The sequence below is a fragment of the Vipera ursinii genome (genome assembly GCF_947247035.1).
Source record: "Vipera ursinii genome assembly, chromosome: 4".
In the NCBI taxonomy this organism is placed as follows: domain Eukaryota; kingdom Metazoa; phylum Chordata; class Lepidosauria; order Squamata; family Viperidae; genus Vipera; species Vipera ursinii.
Window position 1 is genome coordinate 95633250 of NC_139514.1, and position 14176 is coordinate 95647425.

The 14176-nt window shown below is 35.0% G+C and overlaps 1 protein-coding gene across 3 annotated transcripts in view; it reads right to left on the reverse strand.

The window, feature by feature from the left end:
* Positions 1–2851: 2851 nt before the first annotated feature.
* The window catches only part of DOCK9 (dedicator of cytokinesis 9), a 118944-nt gene continuing 107619 nt past the window's right edge, over positions 2852–14176 (reverse strand). Inside the window, exons 47-54 of one of the 3 annotated variants that reach the window (XM_083361660.1) lie at positions 12869–12982; positions 11845–11880; positions 11053–11199; positions 10534–10744; positions 7943–8133; positions 7355–7455; positions 7129–7267; positions 2852–4072 (exon numbers count right to left, since the gene is read on the reverse strand). In XM_083361660.1, coding sequence (XP_083217786.1) covers positions 3950–4072; positions 7129–7267; positions 7355–7455; positions 7943–8133; positions 10534–10744; positions 11053–11199; positions 11845–11880; positions 12869–12982 — 1062 coding nt within the window. In that variant the 3' untranslated portion in view covers positions 2852–3949. Of the gene's footprint in view, positions 5475–7128; positions 7268–7354; positions 7456–7942; positions 8134–10533; positions 10745–11052; positions 11200–11844; positions 11881–12868; positions 12983–14176 lie in introns of all 3 variants that reach the window. The other 2 variants (XM_083361662.1, XM_083361661.1) reach the window with 2 other exon arrangements.

A 14176-nucleotide genomic window follows, 5' to 3' on the forward strand; every position in this document is an offset into this window, starting at 1 on the left:
GACCATTTGGATCCGCCTATATACTACACCCATATAGTATAAAATCCGAGATTCTTGGGAAAAACTCGATGTATATAAAGATCGATACCAGCTAAAGAATTGGTAACTGTGATTTCATATTTTCTGTTAATAATAATAATAATAATAATAATAATAATAATAATAATAATAATAATAATAAATGATGATGATGATGATGATGCAAAAGGATAGGCTAGGTCAGTGGTTCCCGACCTATGGTCCGTGGAACCCTGGGCGGTCTTGATATTGGCTCAGGAGAGGGTCCACAAAGCCTGGAAGAAATGTTATGATTTAGAGTTAAGTCTTGGGGGTCCATAGCCATGTTCCTTGGCCACAAAAGATATTTAAAGGGTGTCCATGGTGAAGAAAAGGTGAGAACCACCGGGCTAGGTATTGGTACTTAGCCTTGAACAGATTCGTTTCATTCAACATTGCTAGCTAATGGGAAAAAATACAGGTAGTCCTCAACTCACAACAGATCATTTAGTAACCATTTGAAGTTATAATGACCGTTTTTTACACTCACAACCATTGCAGCATTCCCATGGTCATGTGATCAAAATTCAGACACTTTGCAACTGACTCTTATTTATGACAGTTGCAGTATCCTGGGGTCGTCTGATCACCTTTCGTAATTTTCTGACAAGGAAAGACAATGGGGAAGCCAGGTTCACTTAACTGTGTTACTAATTTAACATCTGCAATGATTCACTTAACAAATATGAAAAGAAAGATTGTAAACTGTGGCAAAGCAAACATCTCACTTAGCAACAGAAATTTGCAATAAGTTGAGGACTACCTGTACCTTTATCGCTGGTAGTTTGAAATTACAGGCAAAAGCTGGAGCAGTAAGGAAAGGCTGGCAAATATATTGTCTTTGAAATGTTATGAACAAATTAACCATTTTTTTTCCTTGGGGTGTGCCTAGTATAATCAAACTCAATAAAATAGGCAATAACTCCCAATATTGTTAAATCATGACTAAGTATTTTGTATTTTTTTCTCTTTAGGTTTCTGTCACAGTCCATGTAAGAGATCAGTTCAGCTGGATTACAGTGTCAATTTAAAAACCCCTTCCCTTTTTTCATTCAGCTGATGGCCTTTGCATAATGGAGCAGAAAACAGCCTCTAGTGCGTAAAATCAGCATCAGAGAAACTAAAGATGTAGGACAGGCAATATCCAACAACCAGTTTTGCTTGTCTAGATGTGAAACACTTTGAAGGGTGTGCTCCTTCTTAAAATGTGTCAGTGAAACTGCAAATGTAAGACTACAGTAATGGATCAACAATAAAACAAGGACAGATTAAGCAGGCTGTGTACGTCACAACATATTTGGACATCCGCTGTTCAACACTATCAGGTAACCCAGTTAATTGAAATTCATAATGTATTTTGTTATTGCTTGTTGCAATTCAGAGTATTTATAGCTGACAAAGCATTTTGTTATATTCCTGTCCATATAATGATGATCATGTATGCAGGATCAGTAGGGCATCAACAGGGCTTTTAATCTAATTGTGGCATGCAGCAGGAAGAACTGGGATTTTCACCTGGGAAAACTGGAATCAATCCCAAGCAAAACAAAAATTAAGTTCTCCTAAAGGGAGAGATTCCTCCTCCCAGTTCCCCCCCCCCAAATTTCTCAGGCAATTATTGGAGGCAGGAATACTTGGATAAAAAGGCATAAGCATGCAGGAAAAATCCCTTTACAAACCACAGAGAGAATGCCGTTTTAACATTCCCACCTGCATATATTTCTATGATATAAAATTCTATTTCAACCCCCTTGTGCTTACAAACATCTTTCCTCAGAAAGTGTTTGAAATGATCAGTCCTTCATCTACAGTAGAAATTGTGCCCAATGCCCATTTTATTATTTACCTTGGATTTTAGCCATGTGAAACTGCAATATAAATTAGATTTTAGTCAGTGGTGGGATTCAAATATGTGAAAAACCGGTTGTCTGTGTGGATGCCCCATCCAGAAATCCATTCTGGGCCTGGGCAACAAAAAAAAATAGCTACCAGTTTTGCAGAACTGGTGTGAACTGGTTGAATCCCACCACTGACTTTAGCCCATAAGACACAGGACTGTAAAGAGGCAAGAAGAAAAGGCAGTTTCAGCACTTGGACACTAATTGGTTGACAACTGTTAGGAAAAATTCTGCCTTATTTCCTGACCTAGCTGTTTCTGATGTAGCCCATGATATTTTCTGAGCTTTATTTTTTGAATACATCTGAAAAAAGAAACTTAATTGTCTGCTCATGTTGTACGTAACAAAGTTCTGATGATTCCTAAAGGGATAATTAATTCTCACTTGTCATACCATCATTTAACATATAGGGTACTTTTTCCAAATATTTTGTTGAAACAATCTGTTAAAATATTTCATAAAAATAAATTTAAGTAATCTGATGAGATTTCTTCTAGTATTTTCTGGCAATTATTATTTTGAAAATACATGTTGGTCAATTATCTTATGATCTACTTTAGAAATTCTTAGGTCCCTATCAGATTGAGTGGTCTAGTTCGCTGGATCTTCCTTTTTCCCATGTTTTAAGATTTTGTTTGAATTTGGCATTTCATTCATTATCCAGGATCAAAATGTATAAAGTTCTATCAGATATTCAGCAAGTTTCTTCAGTATCCTAAGATGTAATTCAGCTGGAGGAAATCATTAAGTTTCTAACACATACATCAAGGAATTTAACTAAACAACTATCTAAAACATCAAGAAACCTAGCTATTGTACCAGTAATAATATCTATGAACATCACTATATAAAAAAATCAGAATTTCCAAGTTACACTTAAGAGTAGTATCATTTATTGCAAATCTTAAGAATAGCACAAAACCTAAACCAAATATGTCCAAAAAAAGAATATGAAAATATCATTTATTAAAATAACGTAATACTTGATTTTAGTGATGTTTTGCAAAATAAAAAGATCCAAATAAATTGCACATAAATTAACTTTTTTTAAAAAATATAGATGTTAAACATAATGTTTAATTACAGCAGAACAGTGATTCCAGTTAAATAAAATTAAAACCTTTATCTTTTCTCCGGTATAAAATTATTCATGTCTTCAAGCAACATAACAAAAGCCTTAAATTACATCACCATTTCCACAGTAGTTATCACCATTTTTATATTCCATCACTTTGGCAAAATTAGTTGTTTTTTTTAAACAGTGCATAATGTTACAGAAAGTGTATACAACTTCATATTGCACTTTATATATATATATATATATACAAATAAAATGTAAAAGAAAATAGAGCATTTACTTGGAATGAACATGAATCCATCACAATTGTAAAAGGGTGAAAGTGAGCATGAACATTAAAAATATTTAAAATACAATACATTTATATAGACCTTATAAGCTGTATTAACAAACTTTTACATTTATTGTTTAAGATAATATCGTGTAATCACCTTTGATTGGAAGCAAATGCTTGATTCATGTTAAGCTTATAAGCTCTCCAAAATGCCAGTAAGTTACAAAATAGAACACAACTGTTAGTTAACATTATAAAAAGCTACTTCTACTTACATTTAACACCTCTGTTTAGTGCTTATTTAGTCCATAGTGGTTAATACTTTAATCAGGTCATATGTGCATAACTTCAGCAACACTCTCATAAGTTTGTGTCTACACACGTTTCAAATCTGCCTACATTGTGCCGTTCACTTCATGAAATCCTTATATGATCAGTTTTCCTAAATACTTCTCAGAACATATAATATTGCAAGCATAGTATAAAATCTGTGCACTTTTGATGTCTTATTTCTTTATACCTGATTGATACAATAACTAGAATCTGCATAGTTCTTTCACAATTTTTGATTTTATCCTGAGTTAGCAAGCTATCCCCAAACCCTCTTGTTCCAAAGTCAAGGTACTTTCATGTATAAAACAGTTATGCAATTGAAGAAGAGCTGGGTATCCCATGAACTGTTGTGCTTGTTGCTGTCCCACTAATGGCATTGAAAATGTGTAGTGAGTTGGACATTGCATTGGCCTTTTCTTCCACAGCAGTAATCTTAAAAAGAAAAAAAGGATGTCTTAACACACAGGCTGAAAACACTGTAAAGAATAATAACAGTTAGGGTATCAGCCAATTATGGCTATCCCTTGCATAAATGTAATTTTTAAAATGAGAACAGCATATCATCCATCTATGAATTTTAAAAAAGACAAAATAATTTACCTGATGACACCACCCCAATTATTTAAAGGGACTATACATCCCATATACATTATTGCAATGAGGACTGGCTGACTTCTATAGTGGCAAAGTAGTTATGGATCAATATAAGTCTTTCATTGCTCAATTTTTTTTGAATAACTGAAAAATATGCAATGTCATACAGGTTTTGTAAGCTCACGTACTTATATCAATCACAGTTAATATTAACTACCATATTCACATCTGCATAGTATGTTAAGGTATGATTAAACAAAAGTGAAAATAAAAGTAAGTGGGGGGAAGGAATCAGCACACAAAATGAACTTTTTCAGAACTTATTTTTGCTTTTGTTATCAAATACGTTGCAGTTAGCTCTGACTGCAATTCTTACCATTCCTAGTCACAATCACCAGTAATTATGCTGGCTACAGAAAGGGACAACTCAGCATGGACAGCTCACTGTCGCCAGCTCGCCACTGCCAAGCTGCCTCTGCCAATACACCACCAAGTCGCCACAGAACAACTCCACATGGCCAACTTGCTGTGGGGATAACTTGCTGCAGGCAACCGAAGAAAGAGCTGGGTGAACGAGCGGATGGACAGAGTGCAGAGCGGCGATGGCTTATTTTCACTTCCCTGGCCACTAGCGCCACTGCGGCCAAGCTTTGGGTTGAAGAGACCGGGGACGGAGGCAGGCAGGATGAGTGATGGGGAGGTGGTGGCAGCAGGGGTGTCTCATTTTCACACCACCTGCCACCACCATCCCTGGTCTCTTCAGTCCTGAATTTGGGGTGATGGCGGAAGCGGTGTGAAAATGGGAAACCCTCCCCCACCTGCTTGCTTGCCCAGCTCTTCCTCTGGCCACCCATGATGAGTTGCCCCTCTGAGTTAGCCATGTGAAGTTGTCCTGCAGCAACTTGGTGGCAATGAATTGACAGAGGCGACTTGGCAATGGTGAGCTGGTGGCGGTGAGCTGGCCATGCAGAGTTGTCCTAGATCCTGTTGGCTAGGGATGTCAAGAGTTGTAGAGTACAGTATCTTGAAGTTATTTGCTTAGGGAAGACTGCCTACACTACCTGTATGGTAAACTAAGGCTAGAGAATGAGTAATTACTACATTTATTAGAAACAAACTGAATATGCCATATAAACAAGGATAATGCAATTTGTCTTGTGTTAATAAGTTAAAGTCAAATAAAATGTAACTAAAAGACAACAGAAAACTACAAAGAAACTAAAAGATATTACCATCCCAGCTGATCACATTTTCAAAGCAGCATAGGGAAAAAGAAAAGGAAGAAAGAGAGATGCCCATTAAGGTTTCTATGGAATATGATAACACTTTTCTCAAAGAAAATTTGTTTAATTTAGGAAAGCAAAATAGATATTTAAACTTTGCAAAAAAGGAGTACACCCTTTAAAATAATAAGCTAAAGATGTAAGATATTTCAATAAGAGTTCAACAGATGTTGATTCCCAACTTTTTTAAAATACAAGATTATTATTTCATAACTGGAAGTCTCTAAGAGCACTACATAGAGACAATTGAATGGTTTAAATCTTCCAGATTGCAAATCTCATGAGAAATTGGTTGCTCTTTTTCAGGGGTGTCAAACTGCCGGCCCCTGGGCCAGATGCATCATGCTGAAACCACACCCACCTCATTGCCAGCAATGGGGAAAAACATTGCAATACGTCGCAAAACATCACATGACATTGCAAGTTTGACACCCCTGTTCTATTCCCTCCTGAAAGCTTGAGAGATTTTCATATACTATTGGCATTCAAGCCAGCCACCACCCACAGAGTCTGTACCATGCCCTGGGGATCAGATATATTAAGAGTGGCTCCAATTATAGCAGGATTTAAATTGCTTTTGGAAAAGGACACAGGGGTTGCATAGCAGTAATGGCAGGTCCACCCTCCTTGTAGCAGGTCCACCCTCCAATGTGATTGTCTGAATCCCATTCACACATTCATGAACAAATATATGCAGATTTTTCAGACATAAAACACTCCCTTCCTATAATGCTTCCCCACATAATAATTAGACTTATAATTAACTATTGCTTTACAGTACAAGACAAATATTTAATATTTGTTAATATAGTACAGTTCTAGTGCAGTGGTAATTTATATGGAGGAGTCTGCAGGCATTTAGAAGAATAACACATTTTTACCAACTCTCTTTGAAAATGGTCCTCCACAATACAAAGTAGAAGGATTTTTTAAAGTGGTATCATCAGATTGCAAAATAATAAAAAGCTGTTCTCATGTCCAAATATCTCCTAATCAGGAAAAAATTAATTCTCTGCCTTGACTTGGGGAAGAAAGTGGTGGCCTAAACGTGACTGGTTGGCAATTTGATCCATGCTACAGAGATACTCTAAGCCTACTGTAGGAAAATGATGTTTTTTAAATTACCTTGTATGTTTACTTGAAACATGTCAAGAAGTAGCAAGCATATACAGTGTGCTATTGCTGAACATGTGCTTAAATGTTGTACAAACATAGTATTGGCAGAAAAGATTTAATTTTACTAAGAAGCTGATAACAGAAATGTGACTAATGGCAATCTACTGTTACTGAGTATTATGCTGCAAATGTTACTATAATTCACCTTAGTGTCTATTGTTTATTTCCTAGCAGGACAGTATTGAGAAAAGTGTGAGAGAAAAAAAGTTGCCAAACTTATTTTTATGTCAACTTTAAGGGAAAAACTAAAATAAGGCACAACCTCTCTTGTTCAAGTGTCTTTTTAAAACTATATAATTTATGTTTTTGTCTGCGATACATACATACACCCAAGCAAACAAAAATTAAGATAGCCAAACTCTGATAAATGGCATGGAGATATGCTTCTTAAACACAGGATAATCTAGAATATCTTGAATGAAGTTCAGTACATACTTGCTCATGCATAATTTCAGAGAGTTCTTTTGCCATCTCTCTATAGTTAGCTTTCATTTCTTCTTGATATTCTATCTGATCTTCTTTTATAAGCCGTTCATTTACTTCTAGAGCCTGCCCACAAGTTTCAATAAATTGTCTGAAATGAAAATGAAGTAAAACAAAATGAAGTTGAAAGCATTCAAGTATCTTATTTCCAAGAAAAAAATATTTTCAGAATGTTTACCTGAAAATTTCCTTCAATGATTTGACTTTATTGTCTGGATATCTTTTGGTGCTTGTATCATCCAAGAAAGCTCTTGCATATGCTAATGGGCCAGCATTAACCTAAAACAAAAATTGCTCTATTATTTTTTCCCCTCCTGTAATAATATTAGATGAATGTCCTGAATCTCCTACGATACATATTATACTCTGTGGAAAAATAAATAATGTCACTGACAGTTGGAAGTATTTTTCTAACTAGACAGAAATTCTGCTTGTCCATTACCAATCACACAGACACAAGTAGTAGAAGGGGGCAATCCATAGCTGGGAATCTGCTCAATGCCTCATACAACTCTTGTGTGATTTAGAATAGGATGAAGTGTTCCATCTGAATAAGGCTACTTACAAAAAGGAAGTCTCACTGTAAGACACAGTGTAACTCAATGTAGACCAGATCAAATCCATTCCTCTTTTTTTAGATTAGATTAAGATAATTTAGGTTATTATTTTAATATAATGAATAGTAGTTGAATAATAAAGGAAGGAAAATAGTTTAGGGGTTAAAAAATAAAGGAAACATACCGAATAAAAAATGTATGGCACTTACCTGGACACTAACACTACCCTGCAGCTTTAATTGAAGTTTGATCATATCAACTTCAGTTGATGAACAAAGTTGCCGGAGTTCTGCATTTTTTTTATTCATTTCATCAATGGCTACCTCAATTGGATTTAAATCTTTGTATTGTTGATACATTATGGGAATCCGCTTTTTTACATATGGAAAACAATTTATAACTAGAGACAGAAAATAATTAATATGATTAAGTATGTGGTTAATTTCAATCACAAAGTTTTGAAAACAAAATACTATTTTTAACTGTTAATGTAACTCTTTTTATATTAGAACCAAGTAGATTTTGCCTAAAATGCACATTCTAAAAAAAATCACCACTGTGGAAATTAGTGCTTCTTTTTGTGTCACCTCTGCAGAAAATCCTTAATACACCTATCCCTGAATAGCAATTATCAACAAATGATGTGATGCTTTTTTAAAAAAATCCACTCCTTATTTAGCCGTTTTCCCATGAAAAGTGCTGCTGCTAGATTTCAGATCCCAGTTGCAAAATGATGAAACTCCAGGTAGAAGCATTTAAAAAGCCATGGTGATGTCAAAATGATCTTATAAAAACATAATGATGCCATCATACAGATGCCTGTATAAATGCCCTTGATCATGTAATCCCCTATAATGTTTCAGCTATATACTAGGCACCAGATTATTTTTTTGATGTAATTATATCCTTTAAAGTCACAATAGCTGTGACTAAAGTAATAAAAAAGTCTCCCATGTTAGTCTACACATTGTAAGATGAATCTATTTAGAGCACTCTGAGTCAAAAGGACTAGATTAGATTGCATTGGTTTTTTCTTTCTTCTATCAACACATACACATTTCTTTAAAAAAACACAATTTGATTCTACTGCTGCTAAAGTGTATTTTTTTCTTTATGCCTTATCCTTTGTACTTCATGGTACTTTTTCCTGATCAATTGATTTTTCTTGATTTTGTTGTTGTTGTTAGCTGCAAAGTTGTGTCTGACCCATCATGACTCTATGGACAACGTTCCTCCAGGCCTTCCTGTCCTCTACCATCTTCTGGAGTCCATTTAAGCTCACGCCTACTGCTTCTGTGACTCCATCCAGCCACCTCATTCTCTGTCGTCCCGTTCTTCTATTGCCCTCAATCTTTCCCAGCATTAGGCTCTTCTCCAGTGAGTCCTTCCTTCTCATTAGGTGGCCAAAGTATTTGAGTTTCAACTTAAGGATCTGGCCTTCTAAAGAGCAGTCAGGGTTGATCTCCTCTAGGACTGACCGGTTTGATCGCCTTGCAGTCCAAGGGACTTGCAGGAGTCTTCTCCAGCACCATAGTTCAAAGGCCTTGATTTTACTGATTTTCATTTCACTAATTTTTCATTTTTACTTTCTTGAATTGTGTTTTTTACATTAATTGATTTATTTTATATTAATCAGCTGGTTCAAGTATAGTAAAAATTGAGAGCAATTTACAGATTGTCATCTAAGAAACTAGGATGTTTTGGTTTCTTGCTGTGAAAGAAACATCTCTAAAGCTATCCAATCTTACTTAAGCAATCAATAATCATGGTGCAAGAGTAGTCATGTCAGCATATAACCTGGCCTTGACATATTAGTAACTGAACTTATGGCAATTGAGAGGCAATAAAAATCAAGTTCTGCAGCAAAATCAGCTCTTTGTAGGCTTACATTTGTTTAAAAGGACAGGACATGAATAAAAGATGAGACTCAAGCATACTTATAATGTGAATGCCTGACATATTACCATAAATCAAAAGGGATTTAAAAATGTGAAGACACAAAACAATCTTTTCCACTAGAATTGTTGCAAATGATGCTTTAATGCCTAATTTAAAGAATCAGACCTTCTTAAGAAACCTAGGTAGTCTCCTCCAGAGAGAGAAAATCTGAACTATAAAATTCAAAATAACACTGTCTTGGCTTAGGACATTATAGAAGTAATCTGTATTTATCACAGAATGCTCTCACTACAGAGCTATGACCAATCCCAGCATAACTTTTAGTGAATGTATTGGGATGATAAAATACTATTTTCATAAAATGATACCTACTTTTGCAATTGTAAAATGATATCTTAAAGCATATTATATCTAACTTTGGTGATTTTTGCCTTGGGGGATTGATACTAATTGTAGTTGCTATTACATAACACATCGTATTAACTCAATCCTTACACCCTGTTTGCACTGCCTCTCAAAGATCCTAATAAAACATGAACTACATTCATATTTATAAGAATGTGACACTAATTTCCTTCAGGACGCCCAGCTAAATAGTTCAAAGTCAGCATAAAAGTAGAACAATGTTTACAGCATCTCCTGTATTAGTTTCCAACACTCATTATGTTCATAAAAGTGCCTGAGTAGAGTTAATATGATTGTTTCAATCCTACATATCCTTGGTAGAAAAAAAAAACCTATACCAATTTCCTGCAAAATGGAATTGAGAGTTGGTAAGACATAATCACATCAAACCTTTAATAAGACAGAGATTGCTGTAAAATTTGAGGGGAAGAAAATAAGTTCAGTTTGGGGCAGGTGGGTGACAGGAGAAACAAGTGCTGCATTTTCTCTGCACTACCTGTAAGAATGATGCGTCGTTTACACTGCTCTTCCACTCCACCTCGTCTTTTACCCAGCTGAGTAAAAGGCATCTCAAACATAAATCGGCGGATGTTGTGATTTCTTTCAAACTCTGTTTTTCTTTCCTGCAATTCCTTTTCTTCAAAATATGGAACTACATGCGTAACTTGAATATAAGCATATTTTGAGTCCAAATCCTTAGGATTTACCTTCAAAAAATTGTAGATAATACAATGCTGTTATGAATATATAGTTTATTATTTTAAGGCTTGATGTAATACTTTCATGACAACTAAAAACATACTATTTTGTGGAAAAATTGACATAAAAACTTTGATGTATTCAGTAGTACTACTAAGCTCAGCCTAGCTTTATTACAATTATTGAACCAAAGTCTTATTTTATTTTATTTAAGCAATGGCAACAGAAGAGATGGTTCAATTTATTTATTAGGTTTACTATATTTAGATTTTGTTACAGCTTCTTCAGTTCATAATAAAATAATATGTAGTCCTACTTTGTCAGAATCCTGGATCATCCTGACATTTTCAGATCCAAATTTATCTGAGTAGAGCTTTTGTAGCCTCTGGGAAATTTCTGAAAGAGATGTGAGCTTAGGTTCTTTGTAAATATATTCTTTTCCATCCTCATCTTCAAAGAATCCCTTTAGAAAAAGATAACACAGAACAGTTAAATTCTGATCATATAAATATTCAGTGTTTAATGCAATGTCAGTCTTTAATGTCAAGGATGAAGGAGAAAAAATACTGAAGAATATAAAGCAGTGGGAGTGCATTAAAATGAATACATACCGCTATGTAGTGAATGTTGTAATTATATGTGATGTTAAGGTTAATGTTTTCAGGAACATTCATTTTTCCCCAAAATATTGTTCGTACTCCTGTTTCACATGCCAAAGCACTAGCCCATGCTTAAAATATTTGTGTTATTTTGAAGTTTCATCATGTCATGCAGTACAACCCAAGTTAATTTTAAATCAAGGGTTAATTTAACTGAATTCTGTCTCATTTTTAGGAAATGCTATGGATCATCACATACACATGATTTATTTCTTTATTTTGAATAGGTTCCATGGAAGGTGAAACAGGTGTTTTCATCTAGAAAGCAGATCTATTGTTTTATAAATTACAGAAATAAATATCTGTATTTGAAAATGAAATGATGCAGGGAATACAGCATAGAATGTTTAAAATGCAAACTAAATTGACAACAATATCCACACCAGATTAAGCTTGTATGCAGTAATGTTTACTGCACTGCACACTTAAAAACCAATATTTGTAATTACCTCCACATCTGTTTCACTGTCTGTAAACTGGTATTGCTATAGTCATAAGAGACAATAGAATAAATGGAGTGTTATATGTTTCAGTCCTGTCATAATTTAATTTCTATCACCAAGACACATTTTTCTCCAATGTGCACATACACATATATTTATATACACAATTTACTTTATTTGGTTGCAAAGGAAAAATATATATATATCACGGTAAATTTGTGAGTATGCCTAAGTACAGAGACGTTTTTCAAGTGAAATTATATATTTTCATAAAACAGAGAAAAAAACCTCTCCAGATCAGAACACCAAATAATATGTTTAATAATTTTATATTGATATTATTAGAAAACTTACCGCTGCCTTAAGAAAGTAATCATAAAGAAAAAAGAAAAAAGCATAAAGTTTACTGATGAAAAGATTGTCCTTTCCAGAATACAATTGTTAGTTCTATACACATTAATTGAAAGTACACGCAAATAGAAAGAGACACAACAGATCTTAAAAGCATGCTATTAGAATACAGGTAGATTTTGCTTAACAACTGCCCTGATTTTTAGTGACCATTCAAAGTTACAATGGTGCTGAAAAAGTAACTTTACAACCAGTCCTTTACAACTTTATAACCATGTTTATGATCATTGTAGTGGCCCTGCAGGACATAATGAACATTAGGGCACTTCACAATCAGCAGGAATTTACAACCGTTGCAGCATATTGCAGTCACGTGATTGCCACTTGTGCACTTCACAACCAGCTTCCAACAAGCAGACTCTCTGGTGAAGTTGGCAGTAAAACTGCAAGTCACTCTCATGTGTTGTCTCGCTTAACAACTGGGGTGAGTTGTTTAATGACTGAATGAGAAGTGATGGATGTCCATCACAATCATATTGTGTTTCATTTAGTGACTGCATCGCTTAGTGATATAGTTGCCAGTTTCAATTGTGGTTGCTAAGTGAGAGCTACCTGTATATTGCATTCTTTCAGGTGTTTAGTTGGTACTGTAGCAAAGGCTACAGCAGAGAGTGCTCACCTGTCCAAAAAAGGCAACTCTGAAATACGTTCCCAGCAATCTCTTTCCTGTGTGCATAACTTCGGTAACTTTGCTATATGCCCGGTGCAATGTATCATAGAGATGAGCTAACTTCTAAAAATAGATGGAAAATGTTTTTGTAAATAAAGACATCAATACATTTGGGTTATTAGAAATAGAATAAAATGTATTATCTACTTAAGTTTTAAAAATTCAAAATCAGGTTTTCTTATAATAGAACAAAAAAGGGTTTCATGTTAAATTAACTTTTTAAATTACTAGCAGTGATGTCTGTTGAAAAAGCCAACATTCGCAACATTTATTAAATTAAGCAGGACTATATAGCAACTGAATAAATTAACTGTAATCACCTCAAGTCTATAAAGATGTATAGAAAAAGATAGACCTCCTAATATGAGTTTGAGTCTCAATGACTATTTGTACAGGTAGTCCTCAACTTACAACCATTCGTTTAGTGATCATTTGAAGTTACAACGCCCCTGAAAAAGTGACTTATGACTATTTTTCACACTTATGACCACTGAGGCATCCCCACAGGCTCACAACCAAAATTTGGCAACTAACATGCATTTATGACAACTGCAGTCTCCTGGGATCATGTGATCACCTTCTAACAAGCAGAGAAGACCAGATTCACTTAACAACTGTATTGCTAACTTTACAACTGCAATGATTCATTTAACAATTGTGGCAAGAAAGGTCATAAAATGGGACAAAACTCACATAACAATTGTCTTGCTTAGCAATGGAAATTTTGGGCTCATTTGTGGTCATCAGCTAAGGATTACGTATGCACATATTTGGAGGGTGGGGAGATTGATAGCAATATGCAAGTGCCATTTTTATTGCCTTCTTTCAGGATTCCCCCCGCCCCTTTTCTTCTTTTGTTTATACTTCCCAGTCTAATATACAGCCCTGCTGTTTCTCTTCAAGTACAAGTAGCCCCCAAGTTACATCCCTAATGGAGTTCTGCTCATTAGAGGTCAAAACAATGTTAAATGAACTGCCTCAAGTAACAACCAGAGGACAAGTAGAGTGCAGCTAGGACTTAAGTCTAGTCCATTGTTTCTCAATCTGGGGCATTTTAAGATGTGTGGTCTTCCAACTCCCAGAGTTAGCAAACGGTCACCACCTCCAATATGCACTACATAAATATGACCAAAAAAATGGCATATACCCACATATATTTTATGACACAGAGAAGCTTTGCTTTGCAGGGTCCCCATGAACAGTTGATGGGCGGACAGCTGAACAGCAGAGAAAGTTCTGCAAGCAGCTAGCATTTCG